Source organism: Elephas maximus, chromosome 3 (assembly GCF_024166365.1).
Source record: "Elephas maximus indicus isolate mEleMax1 chromosome 3, mEleMax1 primary haplotype, whole genome shotgun sequence".
Lineage (NCBI taxonomy): Eukaryota > Metazoa > Chordata > Mammalia > Proboscidea > Elephantidae > Elephas > Elephas maximus.
This window is the reverse complement of record NC_064821.1, coordinates 191,843,517-191,862,300: the sequence shown is the minus strand read 5'-3', so window position 1 is coordinate 191,862,300 and position 18,784 is coordinate 191,843,517. Positions and strand designations below refer to the sequence as shown.

General features: G+C 38.9%; 1 protein-coding gene across 1 annotated transcript in view; it reads left to right on the top strand.

Annotated features, from left to right (window-relative positions):
• The window catches only part of NUP210L (nucleoporin 210 like), a 145,105-nt gene that overhangs the window by 87,215 nt on the left and 39,106 nt on the right, over positions 1 to 18,784 (top strand). Inside the window, exons 17-23 of the mRNA XM_049880588.1 lie at positions 9,728 to 9,920; positions 13,525 to 13,613; positions 13,825 to 13,929; positions 14,230 to 14,331; positions 16,692 to 16,820; positions 17,167 to 17,294; positions 18,011 to 18,143. Of these exons, the coding sequence (XP_049736545.1) occupies positions 9,728 to 9,920; positions 13,525 to 13,613; positions 13,825 to 13,929; positions 14,230 to 14,331; positions 16,692 to 16,820; positions 17,167 to 17,294; positions 18,011 to 18,143 (879 nt within the window). The remainder of the gene's footprint in view (positions 1 to 9,727; positions 9,921 to 13,524; positions 13,614 to 13,824; positions 13,930 to 14,229; positions 14,332 to 16,691; positions 16,821 to 17,166; positions 17,295 to 18,010; positions 18,144 to 18,784) is intronic.

Below are 18,784 nucleotides of genomic sequence, written 5' to 3'. Positions count from 1 at the left end.
AAAGTGGGATGCGGAATGTTTTCTTAATAGATTTTATTATGCCAATTGACTTAGATGTCCCCTGAAATCATGGTCCCCACCCCTGCCCCTGCTACGCTGGCCTTCGAAGCATTCAGTTTATTTAGGAAACTTCTTTGCTTTTGGTTTAGTCCAATCGTACTGACCTCCCCTGTATTGTGTGCTGTCTTTCCCTTCACCTCAAGTAGTTCTAATCTACTATCTAATTAGTGAATGCCCCTCTCCCACCTCCCCTCCCTCCCTTCTCACGTAGCCACGAAAGAATGTTTTCTTCTCAGTTTAAACTATTTCTCAAGTTCTTATAATAGTGGCCTTATACAATACTTGTCCTTTTGCAACTGACTAATTTCACTCAGCATAATGCCTTCCAGGTTCCTCCATGTTATGAAATGTTTCACAGATTCCTCACTGTTCTTTATTGATGCGTAGTATTCCATTGTGTGAATATACCATAATTTATTTATCCATTCATCTGTTGATGGGCACCTTGGTTGCTTCCATCTTTTTGCTATTGTAAACAGTGCTGCAATAAACATGGATGTACATGTATCTGTTCGTGTAAAGGAATATATTCCTAGGAGTGGGATTGCTGGATCGTATGGTAGTTCTATTTCTAGCTTTTTAAGGAAGCGCCACATAGATTTCCGAAGTGGTTGTACCGTTTGACATTCCCACCAGCAGTGTAGAAGTGTTCCAATCTCTCCACAGCCTCTCCAACATTTATTATTTTGTGTTTTGGGATTAATGCCAGCCTTGTTGGAGTTAAATGAAATCTCATTGTTGTTTTGATCCGCATTTCTCTAATGGCTAATGATCCTGAACATTTCCTCATGTATCTGTTAGCTACCTGAATGTCTTCTTTAGTGAAGTGTCTATTCATCTCTTTTGCCCATTTTTTAATAGGGTTATTTGTGTTTTTGTAGTTGAGTTTTTGCAGTATCATGTAGATTTTAGAGAACAGATGCTGATCGGAAATGTCATAGCTAAAACCTTTTTCCCAGTTTGTAGGTAGTCTTTTTACTCTTTTGGTGAGGTCTTTGGATGAGCATAGGTGTTTGATTTTTAGGAGCTCCCAGTTATCTAGTTTTTCTTCTACATTCTTAATAATGTTTTGTATACTGTTTATGCCATGTATTAGGGCTCCTAACATTGTCCCTATTTTTTCTTCCATGATCTTTATCATTTTAGATTTTATATTTAGGTCTTTGATCCATTTTGAGCTCGTTTTTGTGCATGGAGTGAGGTATGGGTCTTGTTTCATTTTTTTGGAGATGGATATCCAGTTATGCCAGCACCATTTGTTAAAAAGACTGTCTTTTCCCCCATTTAACTGTTTTGGGGCCTTTGTCAAATATCAACTGCTCATATGTGGATACATTTATGTCTGGATTCTCAATTCTGTTCCACTGATCTATGTATCTGTTGTACCAGTGCCAGGCTGTTTTGACTACTGTGGCGGTGTAATAGGTACTAAAATCAGGTAGAGTAAGGCCTCCCACTTTGTTCTTCTTTTTCAGCAATGCCTTATTCATCCGGGGCCTCCTTCCCTTCATATGAAGTTGGTGATTTGTTTCTCCATCTCATTAAAGAATGTCCGTGGGATTTGGATCAGAATTGCATTAAACGTATAGATCACTTTTGCTAGAATAGACATTTTGGTAATGTTAAGTCTTCCTATCCATGAGCAAAGTACGTTTTCCACTTATGTAAGTCTCTTTTGGTTTCTTGCAGAAGTGTACTGTAGTTTTCTTTGTATAAGTCTTTCACACCTCTGGTAAGATTTATTCCTAAGTATTTTATCCTCTTGGGGGCTACTGTAAATGTCATTGATTTGGTGATTTCCTCTTCGATGTTCTTTTTGTTGGTGTAGAGGAATCCAACTAATTTTTGTATGTTTATCTTATATCCCGATACTCTGCTGAACTCTTCTATTAGTTTCAGTAGTTTTCTGGAGGATTCCTTAGGGTTTTCTGTGTATAAGATCATGTCATCTGCAAATAGGGATACTATTACTTCTTCCTTCCCAATCTGGATGCCCTTTATTTCTTTATCTAGCCTAATTGATCTGGCTAGGACTTCCGGCACAATGTTGAATGAGAGTGGTGTTAAAGAGCATCCTTGTCTGGTTCACGGTCTCAGTGGGAATGCTTTCAGGCTCTCTCCATTTAGGGTGATGATGGCCGTTGGCTTTGCATAAATGCCCTTTATTATGCTGAGGAATTTTGCTTCTGTTCCTATTTTGCTGAGAGTTTTTATCAGGAATGGGTGTTGAACTTTGTCAAATGCCTTTTCTGCATCAATTGATAAAATCATGTGATTCTTGTCTTTTGTTTTATTTATGTGGTGGATTACGTTAGCTGTTTTTCTAATGTTGAACCATCCCTGCATACCTGGTATGAATCCCACTTGGCCATGGTGAATGATTTTTTTGATAAGTTGTTGAATTCTATTGGCTATAATTTTGTTGAGGATTTTTGCATCTACATTCATGAGGGATATAGGTCTATAATTTTCTTTTCTTGTGGTGTCTTTACCTGGTTTGGGTATCAGGGATATGCTGGCTTCACAGAATGAGTTTGGCAGTATTCCGTCCTCTTCTATGCTCTGAAATACCTTTAGTAGTAGTGGTGTTAACTCTTTTCTGAATGTTTGGTAGAACTCTGCAGTGAAGCCATCTGGACCAGGGCTTTTTTTTGTTGGGAGTTTTTTGATTATCTTTTCAATCTGTTCTTTTGTTATGGGTCTATTTTGTTGTCCTACCTGTGTGTTAGTTTAGGTAGGTAGTGTGTTTCTAGGAATTCATCCATTCCTTCTAGGTTTTCAAATTTGTTTGAATATAGTTGTTCATAGTAATCTGATATGATTCTTTTAATTTCAGTTTGGTCTGTTGTAATATCATCCATCTCATTTCTTATTTCGGGTTATTTTCTTCCTCTTCTGTTTTTCTTTTGTCAGTTTGGCCAGTGGTTTATCAATTTTGCTGATTTTTTTTTTTTTTTTTCAAAAAACCGGCTTTTGGTCTCATTAATTCTTTCAATTGTTTTTCTGTTTTCTATTTATTTAGTTCACTTCTGATTTTTATTATTTGTCTTCTTTTGGTGCCTATGGGTTTCTTTTGTTGCTCTCTTTCTATTTCTTCAAGTTGTAGGGATAATTGTTTGATTTTGGGCCTTTCGTCTTTTTGGATGTGTACATTTATTGATATAAATTGGCCTCTGAGCACCGCTTTTGCTGTGTCCCAAAGGTTCTGATAGGAAGTGTTTTCATTCTCATTGGATTCTACAAATTTCTTTATTCCATCCTTAATGTCTTCTATAATCCAGTCTTTTTTGAGCAGGGTATTGTTCAGTTTCCAAGTGTTTGATTTCTTTTCCCTGCTTTTCCTATTATTGATTTTTACTTTTATGTCCTTATGGTCAGAGAAGATGCTTTGTAATATTTCAATGTTTTGGATTCTGCTAAGGCTTGCTTCATGACCTAATAGGTGATCTATTCTAGAGAATATGTGCACTAGAAAAGAAAGTATACTTGGTTGCTATTTGGTGGAGTGTTCTGTATATGTCTATGAGGTCAAGTTAGTTGATTGTGGCATTTAGATCTTCTGTGTCTTTATTGAGCTTCTTTCTGGATGTTCTGTCCTTCACTGAAAGTGGTGTGTTGAAGTCTCTTACTATTATTGTGGAGCTGTCTATCTCACTTTTCAATGCTGATAGAGTTTGTTTTATATATCTTGCAGCCCTGTCATTGGGTGCATATTTAATACGGTTATATCTTCTTGGTTTATTGCCCCTTTAATCATTATATAGTGTCCTTCCTTATCCTTTCTGATGGATTTAACTTTAAAGTCTATTTTGTCAGAAATTAATATTGCCATTCCTGCTGTTTTTTGATTGCTGTTTACTTGATATGTTTTTTTCCATCCTCTGAGTTTTAGTTTGTTTGTGTCTCTAAGTCTAAGGTGTGTCTCTTGTAGGCAGCATATAGTCGAATCTTGTTTTTTAATCCATTCTGCCACTCTCTGTCTCTTTATTGGTGCATTTAGTCCATTTACATTCAGGGTAATTATGGATGGGTATGAATTTAGTGCTATCATTTTGACGTCTTTTTGTGTGTGTTGTTGACAGTTTCTTTTTCCCACTTAATTTTATGTGCTGAGTAGATTATATATTGTCCTTTCCTCATTTGTTGTTGATTTTGTTTCTGCTGAGTCTCTATTTTTTTCTTTTTGATGAGTGGGATAGTTTGTTTCCTTTGTGGTTATCCCTATTTTTCTAAATTTAAACCTAACTTTTATTACTTTGTATCCCCATATCTTCCTCTCCATATGGAAGGTGTATGATTACATTTCTTAGTCCCTCTTTATTATTTTAACGTTGTCTTCTTTTACACAGTAACATCGCTGTTACCCTGTTTTGAGCTTTTTCTTTTCTTTTTTTTTCTTACAATCTTGCTTTGTTTTTTTGGATTTCCCTGTCTGAGTTGACTTCTGGTTGCTCTGTCCAGTGTTCTAGTCTTGGGTTGATACCTGATATTATTGATTTTCTAACCGAAGAACTCCCATTAGTATTTCTTGTAGTTTTGGTTTGTTTTTTATGAATTCCCTCAACTTGTGTTTATCTGGAAATGTCTTAATTTCACCTTCATATTTAAGAGACAGTTTTGATGGATATATGATTCTTGGCAGGCAATTTTGTTCCTTCAATTTTTTAAATATGTCATCCCATTGCCTTCTTCCTTGCATGGTTTCTGCCAAGTAGTCCGAGCTTATTCTTATTGGCTCTCCTTTGTAGGTGACTTTTCGTTTATCCCTTGCTGCTCTTATAATTCTCTATCTTTGGTTTTAGCAAGTTTGATTATGATATGTCTTGGTGACTTTCTTTTAACATCTACATTATGTGGAGTTCGATGAGCATCTTGGATAGATATCTTCTCATCTTTCACAATATCAGGGAAGTTTTCTGCCAACAAATCTTCAAAAATTCTCTCTGTATTTTCTGTTATCCCTCCCTGTTCTGGTACTCCAATCACTCGTAGGTTATTCCTCTTGATAGAGCCCCACATGATTCTTAAGGTTTCTTCATTTTTTTAATTCTTTTATCTGATTTTTCTTCAAATATATTAGAGCCAAGTGATTTATCTTCAAGTTCAGAAATTCTAGCTTCTACTTCCTCAATTCTGCTCCTCTGACTTCCTATCGAGTTGTCTAGTTTTGTAATTTTATTCTTAATTTTCTGAGTTTCTGATTGCTGCCTTTCTATGGATTTTTTCAGCTTATTAAACTTTTCATTATGTTCCTGAATAATCTTTATAATTTCTTCAGTTGCTTTATCTGTGTGTTCCTTGGCTTGTTCTGCGTATTGCCTCATTTCCTTTCTGATGTCTTGAAGGGTTCTGTATATTAAACTTTCATGTTCTGCATCTGGTAATTCCAGGAATGCACTTTCATCTAGAAGATCCCTGGATTCTTTGTTTTGAGAACCTGTTGAGGTGATCATGGTCTGTTTCTTTATGTGACTTGATAATGACTGTTGTCTCCGAGCCATCTATAAGTTATTGTGTTAGTTTATGCTTGCTTACTGTGTCGTAGCTTCTTGCTTTGTTTTGTTTTGGTATGCGGGTATGGGTTGTTTGAGTGAGCTAGCTTGATTATTTTCGCCTTTGGAGCTCTGATGTCCTGTCCCCAGCTGGCTAGAGCTGTTATCAGGTATATCAGTCTAGGAGCCCAGTCAGTTTTCTTGTATGAATTCAGCTCAGGTTTCCAGGTAGCTGATATCAAGTGTGTGGTACAGGCCCTGTCCTACAGCCTTAGAGGCGTAGGGGTGATTGGTGTATATACCGGTATCTGATTGCAGCAGGGGGTTACGCCCTGAACAAGGCAGGGGGGTGAGAACTAACCCATAAGTGACTCTGAGGAAAGTGCGTCCCTGTTCCCTGGAGCATGCATGTGGGTGGGTTCTGCAGAGGGACCGTGGGCACCCAAAGTTTTTGGTTGTAAGGACTGGGAGGTACCAGTTTTCTTTGGACCCATCACAGGTGGCTGGGTGACCCGAGTAGAGCTACCAGTCCTTAGGTCCCTGATATGGGTAGGTGAGGACCTTGTTTAATAGGCAAAGCAGTGTCAAACAGCAAACACCCATCTCTCCACTGCACAGCTGAAATGGTTGTAGTCTGCCAACAAGGGCCTATTATCCCAAAATAGCCCCACACAGGTCCATGCAGAATGGAAAGGTGCTCGAAGTCCACAGGCAGTTTATGCCTGGACAGGATCTTCTTCTGTCCTGAGCTCCCCCGGTTAGTGGACCTAGCAAATTATCTTTTCCCCAAATGCAGATGTTTTCCTTCTCCAAGGCTGGGAGGATGGCTCTAGGTGCTCAGCAGTGTCTATCTCAGGCCCAGGGAATTCAGCCGCTGAAGCCAGTTTGCGGGTGGGGGGGGCACATTAAAATATACGGAAGTACTTAGCTTTTGCCGGTAGCACCATTTTCCTCAGGTTCCGGAGGTGTGAGTGGGCTGTGTGGCTGGCTGCTTCTCCCTGAGGAAACTGCTGCCGAATGCTAGTACCAGCCCACAGCCACTGCCGCTCCATGAATGGTGCCTGAGGGCTCCCCGTGATTCAGGTCCAGTAACTCCTCTCTGCTTCTGAATGGTCTCTTCCTCCCCCTGCCCCTCAGTTCATTTTCTAAGCTTGCCTTTGAAGCTCAAGGCTCCCAGCTTGTCACAAATATACTCGTTTCACTTGTTTTTTCGGGTCTTTGTTGTAAAGAGGGTTCGCCGGAAGCATCTGTCTATTCTGCCATCTTGGCTCTGCCTCCTTCTTCATTCTTTTTTATGGCTGAGTTATTCCATTGTATAGTTATATTAACATTCATCAGTTGATGGGCATGATGGTTTCCACTTTTTGTCTATTATGAGTAATCCTGCCATAAACATTCCCATATAGGTTTTTAAGGTGAACATATATTTTCAGGTCTCTTGGGTATATATCTAGAAGTGGAATTGCTGGGTCATGCTGATTTCCTTAGTGGCTGTACCATTTTACATTCCAGCTAGCAAGGTATGAGGGTTCCAATTTCTCCACATCCTCATCAACACTTGTTATTGTTCAAGCAACAAAAGGAAAAATAGATAAATGGAACCTCATAAAAGTTAAATACTTTTGTACATCAAAGGTCTTTATCAACAAAATGAAAAGACAACCTACAGATTGGGAGAAAATTTGGGGGAATCATATATCCTATAAGCAGGGGCAGACTAACCAGTAAGCAGGGTACACATGGGCTTACTTGTGCTTACTTATTAATCTGTGCACGATTTCATCTGTTTTTATGGTGAAAAACTGGTGGAGTTGGGCACTACAGATCCTCACACTCATTGCTATGTTTGAGCCCATTGTTGCAGCCACTGTGTCAATCCATGTCATTGAGAGTCTTCCTCTTTTTTTGCTGACCCTCTACTTTACCAAGATAATGTCCTCAGGGATTTGTCCCTCCTGATAACATGTTCAAAGTGAGACAAAATTTCACCATCCTGACTTCTAAGGAGCATTCTGGCTATACTTCTTCCAAGACATTTGTTTGTTCTGGCAGTCCATGGTATATTCAATATTCTTCACCAATACCATAATTCAAATTCAATACATCATTTGATTTCTTGACTGCTGCTTCCATGGGCATTGATTGGGCATCAGTTCTTTTGTCTTCCTTATTCATTGTCCAGCTTTTAGATGCATATGAAATGGTTGAAAAGACCATGGCTTGGTTAGGTACACCTTAGTCCTCAAAGTGACATATTTGCTTTTTAAAACTCTAAGGGATCTTTTGCGATAGATTTGCCCAGTGCAATACGTCATTTAATTTCTTGACTCCTGCTTCCATGGACATTGATTGTGGATCCAAGTAAAATGAAATTCTCGAAAACTTTAGTTTTTTTTCTGTTTATTATGATGTTACTTATTGGTTCAGTTGTGAGGATTTTTGTTTTCCTTATGTTGAGGCGTAATCCATATTGAAGGCTGTAGTTTTAGCCATTAAAAAAAGTTAAAAACAAACCTGTTGCCGTCAAGTTGATTCTGACTCATACCAACTCTGTAGGACAGAGTAGTACTGCCTGTAGAGTGAAACTGCCCCATAGGATTTCCAGGGAGGAGCTGCTGACCTTTTGATTCATAGCCAGAATCTTAGCCACTGCATCATCATCAGGGCTCCTTGTTTTAGCCATTACCAAAACCCACTGCTGTCAAGTTGATTCCGACTCACAGTGACCCTATAGGACAGAGTAGAACTGCCCCATAGAGTTTCCAAGGAGCACCTGGCGGTTTGAACTGCTGACCTCTCGGTTAGCAGCCGTAGCACTTAACCACTACGCCACCAGGGTTTCCATTTTAGCCATTCCAAAAAAAAAAAACAAACCCACTGCCATCGAGTTGATTCTGACTCATACCGACCCTATAGGACAGAGTAGAACTGCCCCATAGAGTTCCCAAGGAGCGCCTGGTGGATTTGAACTGCCGACCTTTTGGTTAGCAGCTGTAGCACTTAACGACTACGCCACCAGGGTTTCCGTTTTAGCCATTAGGGAGATGCAAATCAAAACCACAATGAGATAACATCTCACCCCCATTAGAATGGCAATGATTAAAAAAGTGGAAAGCAATAGATGTTGGCAAAGTTGTGGAGAAACTGAAATCCTTATCCATTGCTGGTGGGAATATAAAGGGGTACAGTCTGGCCATTCCTCAGAAAGTTGAACATAGAACTACTGTGTGACCCAGCAATCCCAATCCTAGGTATATACCCAGAAGTGAAAGCAGAAATGCAAACAGAAATCTGTACAGTAATGTTCATTGCAGCACTTTTCAGAATAGCCAAAGGTGGAAACAACCAAAATATCCATCAAGAGATGAATAGATAAGCAAAATGTAGTATATACATACAACAGGATACTACTCAGCCATAAAGAGAAATGAAGTCCTGATCCATGTTATAACATGGATGAACCTTGAACACTTTATGCTGAGGGAAATAAGTCAGTCACAAAAGGGTAAATACTGTATGATCTTACTTATATGAAATAAGCAGATATATAGAAACCAAAAACTAACAGCAAATACCAAGAGTGAAAGGGAGGGAAGAAGGGATGGAGGAAGAAAGAATGCAGTACACATTGGGCACCACTGTGTATTGTGAGGGCACCAGCACTTTGAAGTTTGGTGAATAAAGGGAAGGAAGGATTCAAATCTATTCCAGGCTTTCTAGTATGAACTTCCTTACCTTTATTCCTCCTCCTCTTCCTTTGGGGTGGGGTGTGTGCCTCAATATGACTTTTTCACATATTCAGTGCTCAAATTATTTCATCTCTGGCCACACAGTCCCCAGTCCTCTTAACATGGCCCCATGAGCCTGGTGTGTTTCTTTGCTTTCTGGCACAGATGATATATTTTGGCCCCAGATCTGGAGTCAGTAGTTACTCCAAGGAGCCTTTGGGTATCTTGCTCTTTTTAAAATAAGTTTCTAAGTTTTCTTCTTTTCTTTGCTTGATGTTCCTTTTTCCTGTGCCCCTTTTTTTTTAGTTGTGGTAAATGTATATGTAACAAAACATTTGCCGTTTCAACATTTTGTACATGTACTATTCAGTGACGTTAATTATGCTCGTCATATTGCTCATCCATCATCATCATCCATTTTCAAACCTTTCTTTTCTTTTAATGCAGATTCCTGTGTCAAGCCTGAGGGACACAGTCCTGGAACTGGCAGTGTTTGATCAACACAGGAGAAAGTTTGATAATTTCAGTTCACTAATGCTAGAATGGAAATCTTTCAATGAAACTTTAGCCTATTTTGAGGATTATAAGTCAATGGAGATGGTATCAAAGGATGATGGCAGTGGGCAGACCCGGCTACATGGTATTGTGAAAATTTACAGACCCTTTCATTTACCTGCTAAATGGCTTTGCACTAAGTATTTCCTCATGAGAGCAGGTCTTCCTTTAGTTTTGTTATATATTATCTTTGATCTTTGTGTTTTTCAGAAAAATAATGCTAAGTAATCCTTGTTTGCAAAGCTTGGGTCTAGGATCCAGCATTTCTCACAAGAACATAAAATTGAATTAATTTTACAATGTATTGATTGCCTATTACTTGCCTAATGTTATGGAAACATCGTTCATTTATTAGATATTATTTCTTGAGCAGCTACTGCATGTAAAGCTCCCTACTAGGCACTGGAGATGTGATGGTGACTGAGACAAACAGGACCTCTGCCCTCATAGATTGACGGTCTGATTGGAGAAGCCAGACTTTTCACATTACAGTTGTGTTAGGTGCTTTTAAAGGCAATTACGAGGTGCTTTGGGAGCTTATGGCAGAGGGACATAACGTATCTACCCTGAGAAAGTAACCTTTAAACTGAGACCTGCAGGGGGTCGTAGGAAGAGGAAATAACAAGAAAGAGCTGAAAGGAGGTGAGTGAGATGGCTTAGAGAGGGGGCAAGAGGCACTAGATGAGGTTCTAAGAGGGCAACAAGCCCTCATGTGCAAGTGCTTATCAAGCAGCTGCTTGTATCACATTTGCTGATGTCCCATTTACAAAGCAAGTTACCTGGCCAGAACCAGAGTCAACAAGGGCATGGGTACAGTAGGCATGATTCCCTGGAGACCATTAACCGTCCACAAATGGGTTTTGGGAGGTGAAGAAGAAAGTGGTACAAAGGATAACTTAGATTTCTAGCATGAGCATTCAGGTAGATGGTGGAACCATTCACTGAAATCGGGAACACTAGACAAGGAGAAAATAAAGAGCTTACAACCCACAAGCTCTCACAAGGAGCTTACGACCAAAGAGTAAGCTTAAGTGCTTAACTAGAGAGCTTGACAATGTAACGCTAAGACCAATAGTATAATACAGTTAGTCAATGTAAAAACTAGTAGAGAAGAAAGAGATACTCCTGATAACCTCCACCAGTCAATCACCAAATGGCACCATTATCATCTTCTGAACATTTCTGGATTTCATTCCTTCCTTTCTAGCTCCATCACTAATGTCCTCATCACCTCTAGCCTGGATTACCACAATAACCTCCTATCTAATCTCATTGTGTCTCTGCTACTCTATGATATACCCTTCACACTACTGTCCAGAGTGATCTTTCAAAAATACAAATCTGAATATTTCTCTTAAAACCCTTTTTTTTAAACTACTATTTACTAAGCTCTCATGACATGCCATGAGCAGCACTAAGTACTTTGTATACATTTTCTCATGTAATCCTTCTGACTTAGTTACTTATGGTTGCTTTAACACAAATACCACAAGTGGGTGGCTTTAATAAACAGAAATTTATTCTCTCACAGTGTAGGAGACCAGAAGTCCAAATTTAGGGTACTGGCTTTTGGGGCCCTGGTGGCACAGTGATTAAGTGCTACGGCTGTTAACCAAAAAGTTGGCAGTTCAAATCTACCAGGCACTCCTTGGAAACTGTATGGGGCAGTTCTGCTCTGTCCTATAGGGTCAGAATCAACTCAATGGCAATGGGTTTGTTTGGCCCTAGGGAAGGCTCTCTCTGTCTACCCTGGATGGAAATCCTTTCTCTTTTCTTCCTTGGAGATCTCCATGTGGCATCTATCTTTCCTCCATTCCTGCTTGCTTGCTTTTATGCCTAATCTGCTCCTTTGATCTCAAAAGTGATTGGTTTAAGACAACTTTACACTGATATGGCCTTATTAGCATAACAAGGAAAACTCTAAACCCAGATGGGACTACATCCACAAGTATAGGGGTTAGGCTTTACAACACATACTTTGGGGGGACACAATCAATCTTTAACAACTAACAACCATGAGAAATTGACATTATTATCCCCATTTTGTAAATTTACTCAAACATTTGTTGAGTTCTTACTATGTTCTAGGCATGGTGTTAGGCCTTGAGATTAAAACATCACATAGATGAAGCAGCAAGATCTCTGATGCCAAAGCTCTCTGGCTGGCTATACTGTCACCTTTTTGTCTTCCGAGATTCCCCTTGTCTTTCTGGATAAAACTCATATGTTATAGTTTAGCATACCTGTCCCTGCCTACTTCTTTGGCTTCACCTCTTATCATTCCTCTACACATACCTTACATTTTTCTCACACTCAGCCACTTTAGACCCTCAACCATGCCTTAGCGTACCTCCTTCCTTTCCATATGTTGTATGTTCTTTATTTTTAGAACACCCTTCTTTTGCACATTCACTGGGCTGAAATCTTCCTCTGAGAATCCAGTTTTCCGTCCTTTCATTCCCTAGTCTATATAAACATTCCTTCTTGTGCTCTGGAAACCCTGGTGGTGTAGTGGTTAAGTGCTACAGCTGCTAACCAAAAGGTCAGCAGTTCGAATCTACCAGGTGCTCCTTGGAAACCCTATGGGGCAGTTCTGCTCTGTCCTGTAGGGTCACTATGAGTCGGAATTGACTTGACAGCAACAAGTTTTTGGTTTTCTTGTGCTCTTATAGTACTTTTTACATACTTCTGTAATAGCACCACACTGTACTGCAGTGGTTGGTTTACCTCACAATCACTGCTCGCTAAGCTGTGTGTTTCTTTGAAGGCAAAGGATTGTGTTTTCTTCGCATTTGTATCCTCATTACCTGGCATCCAACCCGAAGCCCATTGCTGTTGAGTTGATTTCGACTCAGAGCAACCCTATAGGACTGAGTAGAACTGCCCCAAAGGGTTTCTACGGAGCAGCTGATGGATTCCAACTGCCTACTTTTGGTTAGCAACCAAGCTCTTAACCACTGTGCCACCAGGGCTCCTTACCTGGCATAGTGCCTAGCATATAGTAGACCCCCAATGAATATTTGTTGAGTGAATGAATTTAGTGACATAAGAAAATGCTTCACAGATTTAGGCATGATCATCATGTGTTGAGGATAAGATAAGAATTGGCCTAAATAAAGTGGGAGATTCATGTTTGTTAAATGTTTTTAAAAAGGAAAAAGAACAAATGAGTAAAGCAGGTCAGATTATGGAAGACTTCTAATACTAGCTGAACGAGTTTGAACTTGATCCAATAAGAAATAGGTGGCCATTTAAAATTTTTGAGTAAAGGAATGACATGACATTTACATATAAAGAAAGTTTAGAAGCACGAAAGATCCCAAAAGACTATCCTTCTATTTCTCACTCTTACTTGTAATGCAAACAAAATTTTCCCCAAACACCAGTTGTCAGTCTATTTTTGAATTCACATAGCATCAGGTCTGTAAAGAAACCTAGATTTTGCCTGGCACACTCCTCAACAAATAAAGAAACAGAGAGGTGAAGTGGGTGCTCAGGGTCAATAGGAATATAATGGCAGAGCCAGCACAAAACCTAGTTTTCTGTTTCTTGTGTATTTCCCCATTCAGTGTTTTCCTCCCTGCAATACAGCACCATTTCGGAAAAAATTAGGGCAGGATTTGGTTTTCTGGAGACGCTTGTATTCTACATGTTATCATTTCTCACAGGGTATTTTTCTGTGTTTCTAGGTCATCAGATCCTTAAAGTACATCAGATAAAAGGAACTGTACTCATTGGAGTCAATTTTGTGGGCTATTCAGAGATGAAAAGTCCAAAGGTGAATGAAGATTGTTGTTTAATCAGGATTAAGAAATGTAAATTAAATAGCTGAAATTTAAGATTCTGCTTTTAGAGTTGTTTTACAACTGATGTTAAGTCTAAGAACTGTCACTTCTGTGATTCTATTTTTGGCACTTGAGAATCTTCCCTCATTGAGCTGAGAAATTAGAAGTTTATGTTCACCTTCGTGGTTCTTATTATATTTCTAGGAACTTTCCAACTTGCCCAGGTCGGCAACTGTGGAGCTGCTCCTGGTGGATGATGTAACTGTATTGCCAGAAAATGCCACCATCTATAACCACCCCGATGTAAAGGTAGAAGCTGTTTGGATTCAGTTAAATGTAATCATATTGGAAGGGACAGTACTGGGTTATTAAAATTAACAGTATAGTAAAAAAAAAAGTCATGTATTGAAAAATCACATATATAATGCATATATAGTAATTATTTGCAATAATCTTAAGAGTTCTACTTTAGTAATCATATTTTGTCTTTGGCCCATTGACTTTAATCTTTCAGTCCCATACTCTCTATTAGGTAGGTATAAGTTATTTGCTTTAAATTATTTACAGGCCACAGGGAATGGAATATTGTTTGTCTTATTTTTTCCATAGGAAATATTTAGCCTTGTGGAAGGATCTGGTTATTTTTTAGTCAACAGCAGTGAACAGGATATTGTCGCTATTACTTACCTGGAAGCAGAAAGCTCTGTTGAGGTGAGTTCACCGATTGATGATCTCAGGCCAAAACTCACTCTTTGAAGAATGATTGGAAAATTCCATTGTGTATCTGAAGCTTGTTACAAAAGTAACATACCCCTCCTTTTTTTTTTATGACGTACATAGACATAGATGCTTCAACCAAAAGTGAGGTTTTTTGTTTTTGTTTTTTTTGCTGGTCAGTTTTTGGAAACCCTGGTGGCATAGTGGTTAAGTGCTACAGCTGCTAACCAAAAGGTCGACAGTTCGAATCCGCCAGGTGCTCCTTGGAAACTCTATGGGGCAATTCTACTCTGTCCTATAGGGTCGCTATGAGTCGGAATCAACTGGACAGAACTGGGTTTGGTTTTTTTCTTTGTTGTTTGGTCAGTTTTTGCTTCTGGTTAAACAGAGACTGTATAGGAGACATCTCATTATAAAATTTTCATTAAAAGAAAACTCATTTCTAGAAATTTTGAAGTGTGTAATTGTGTAGATATTTAAATATACACTGGTTGCCTAGTGGTTAAGATCTATGGCTGCCAACCAAAAGGGTCAGCAGTTCAAACCCACCAGGCGATCCTTGGAAATTCTATGGGGCAGTTCTACTCTGTCCTATAGGGTAACTATGAGTCCAAATCCACTGGATGGCAATGGGTTTGGTTTTTTTGTTTTTATTGACTTTATAACATGAGTATACAGTGTTTTCAGCCAGGATATGACAACTCAAAATATGAAGCTGACTCTAGAGTCAGTATGCCAAAAGATTTGGTTTTAGTTGACTTGTAGTAATAAAATACCGGTAACACAATATTGGAAACCCTGGTGGCGTAGTGGTTAAGTGCTACGGCTGCTAACCAAGAGGTGGGCAGTTTGAATCCGCCAGGCGCTCCTTGGAAGCTCTGTCGGGCAGTTCTATTCTGTCTTATGGGGTCACCGTAAGTCGGAATTGACTGGAAGGTAGTGGTGGGTTTAATGCCATATTATATATTTTCTTGCCTTCTAAGAGATTTAAGAAATTTAACTTACCTCAGTCAGAATATTTCCTTTTAAAAAGGAGAGACTGGGGCACTATGTATAGATGAAGGATGTAAAAAAAAATGCTGTTGGGTAGGAGCTTTAGTACAAGAAATAAAAGTATCAGTCAGCTCAATGGGTCTCTCTCCCTACTGGTAATTACAGCATAAACAAACTTGGCTTTCTTCATGAAATCTATTCTCTATTCATAATTAAGAAGCTGAGACATATAGCTCAATTGGTATAACATAGTTTATAAAGAAAATCTTTTACGTCCTATTTTGGTGAGTAGTGTCTGGGATCTTAAAACCTTGTGAGTGGCCATCTAAGATACTCCACTGGTCCAACCCCATCTGGAGCAAGGAAGAATGAAGAAAACCGGACACATGGGAAAGATTACTGCAAATGACTAATGAACCCCAACTACCACAAAGTCCAACAGACTGAGTCAAGCACAACTAGATGGTACCCAGCTATCACCACAAACTGCCCTGACAGGGATCACAATAAAGGGTCCCAGACAGAGCTCCAGAAGAGTGTAGAACAAAAAAAGACCAGACTTACTGGTCCGACAGAGACTGGACAAACCCTGAGAGTATGGCCCCCGAATACCCTTTTAACTTGATACAGAAGTCGCTCCTGAGATTTACCTTTCAGCCAAAAATTAGAAAGGCCCATAAAACAAAATGAGACTAAATGGGCATACCAGCTCAGGGGCAGAGACAAGAAGGCAGGAGGGGACTGGAAAGCTAGTATTGGGGAACCCACCCAAGGTCAAGAAGGGAAGAGTGTTGACATGTCATGGGGTTGGCAGCCAGTGTCACAAAACAATATGTGTATTAATTGTTTAATGAGAAACTAATTTACCCTGTAAACCTTCATCTAAACTACATTAAAAAAAAAAAAAAAAGCTGATATATATGTTGGATTCTACTTGAATTCAATCAACTTAAACTCTGCTATTTGTCAGTCAGTATTTGTTAAAGTGGAAACCCTGGTGGCATAGTGGTTAAGCACTATAGCCACTAACCAAAGGGTCGGCAGTTTGAATCCGCCAGGTGTTCCTTGGAAACTCTATGGGGCAGCTCTACTCTATCCTATAGGGTCGCTTTGAGTTGGAATCGACTCGATGGCACTGGGTTTTTTGGTTTATTTGTTAAACTTACCTGTTTTGCCATGAACTGAAATATCACAAGTTAAGGCTACATATTGTGCTATGCTTGAAACATGTAACATGACCTCTGAGAGTTCCCATGACAAAGAAAGTAAGATGTATTTTCCTCTTTGGGTGAAAATAGTTGCTGTGATTATGCTTGAAGCATATTTGTTTCTTTACCCAGCTACCACCTTCTTCCTTCTAGTTAGTTCCATTACATCCTGGATTTCTCACCTTGGAGGTCTATGATCTGTGCTTGGCTTTCCTGGGTCCAGCAGTGGCCCACCTCACAGTGTCAGACATACAAGAGCTGGAGCTTGATCTGATTGATAAGGTGAGAGATGTTTGCTTTATCTCATAAATGAAGTAGGCTTCATTCTCACATCCCTTGTATCATTTAATATAGTCTCTGCTCAGTTATTGTGTGTACATACCAGAACTGTCGGTGGTGTTAATAAAAATACCTGTCCTGAAAAAACAATATTCCAACATTAAATATGATGAAAATAAATAGAATGTTAAAGAACAACCTAAAATAGTACACATAGATTAGGCTTGTTTGAGCAAAGGCTGGCCAGGCACGTTTATCATGAACAATAAAGTTTGCCCTCTAAGAGTTAGACTGTCCTTGGTGAATGAGACACCTTTACTAAAATCTACCTTTTATTTTTAACAATTAGGTTGAGATAAGTAAAACCGTTTTAGTGACTGTGAGGGTTCTCGGCTCTTCCAAACGCCCGTTCCGAAATAAATACTTTAGAAACATGGAGCTCAAACTGCAGTTGGCTACTGCCATTGTGACTCTGACGTGAGTACCATTTCAATACTTCTTCCTCCCTATGCTTACTGTCATGAGAATCTCACTCCAAGTAGCCAGGTCACTTCTCCCCTAGGTAATTTCAGATTGTCTCCTTTCCTTTTTGGTCATGGTACTTTTCAGTCCACACTTTCTTCCCACATTCGGCTCTCTACAAAATACCCCTTCCAGGTCTTCAAACGTCTTGTTCTGGAACTGAAATCATGTCTCATTAATATTTCCATTTTCTGAAACGCCTCTTGGGTAAACTAAAGAGAACGAATCTTATCTCACAGTTAAGTCCAGCTCTTTTTCTATAAAAGAATGTATATTGTCCTCTCCATTAAGAACAGTGATGCATTTAACTTCGTATCCTTTCCAGGGTGCTTTAGGCTTGGGGACCTTCGAAAACATGTTTACAAGCAGAGGTACTGGTATTCCCCTCTGTGAAAGGGGAAACGCGGGAATTCCAAGGCAATTTAGTGTTTGCAATTCTGCCAGTCGATGTTTATGTTGCCCTTATTCCTTTGTAGCCTTAGAAAAGGTTTTTGACCCTCAGGAGCCTTCTGCCATTACCATGAAATTTTCTTGACTGGAAATTTACTTTCTGGCAGATCTCTATAAACAGAGTTAAAATGCACAGAAAACGTTAAATGTCCTGAAAAGACACGTATTGTCCACTCTCAAAACCGAATGTCTTTCACCTGTAAACACATGGGTTTTTGTAGGCTAATGGGGGAACAGGATGAGTATTCTGAAAATTATATCCTTCGAGCTGTCACCATTGGACAAACCACGCTTGTGGCTGTTGCCAGGGACAAGATGGGGAGAAAACTCACATCAGCGCCTCGACAAATTGAAGTAAGGAAATTATCTCATCCAAAATCTGTACTTCATCTTAATTAGCATTTTTTATCTTTTTCTATTTAGTTTGCTTAGGTTGAAAATCATCTGACTGGAAAAAATGATAGTTGTCTAACTTCCTATAATATGTAGTTTATTTTTGGGTTTTGTTTCTTGTAAAAAATAATACATGTTTCTTATGGAAAATTCAGAAAGTATAAAATGCAGAATGAAATTCACCTATAATTCCACTACTTAGAGGCAAACTATTATTAAGATTTGGGTTTATTTCCTTCATTTTTTTCATATGCTTTTTTAGACATGGATGAATCATACTGCTTTTTTCACCTTAATCTTATATCAAAAGTCTTATGTCACTAAAAACTAATTGTTGGCCATGTGTCGATAATCGTTGAAGCTGAGCAATAGATATCTGAGAATTGGTATACTGTTCTACTTTTATGTTTGAAAACAAGTAAAAAAGAAAGTTAACCATAAACATAATTTTAATGGCCACTTTTATTCCAGTAAATGGATATATAACTTATTTAAACATCCCCATCTAAGTCATTTTCAATTTTGTGCTATTAAAAAAAAAGTTTTATTTATAGATAAAACACATATCTTTGTGTATAACTTCTTCGTACATAATCAGGATT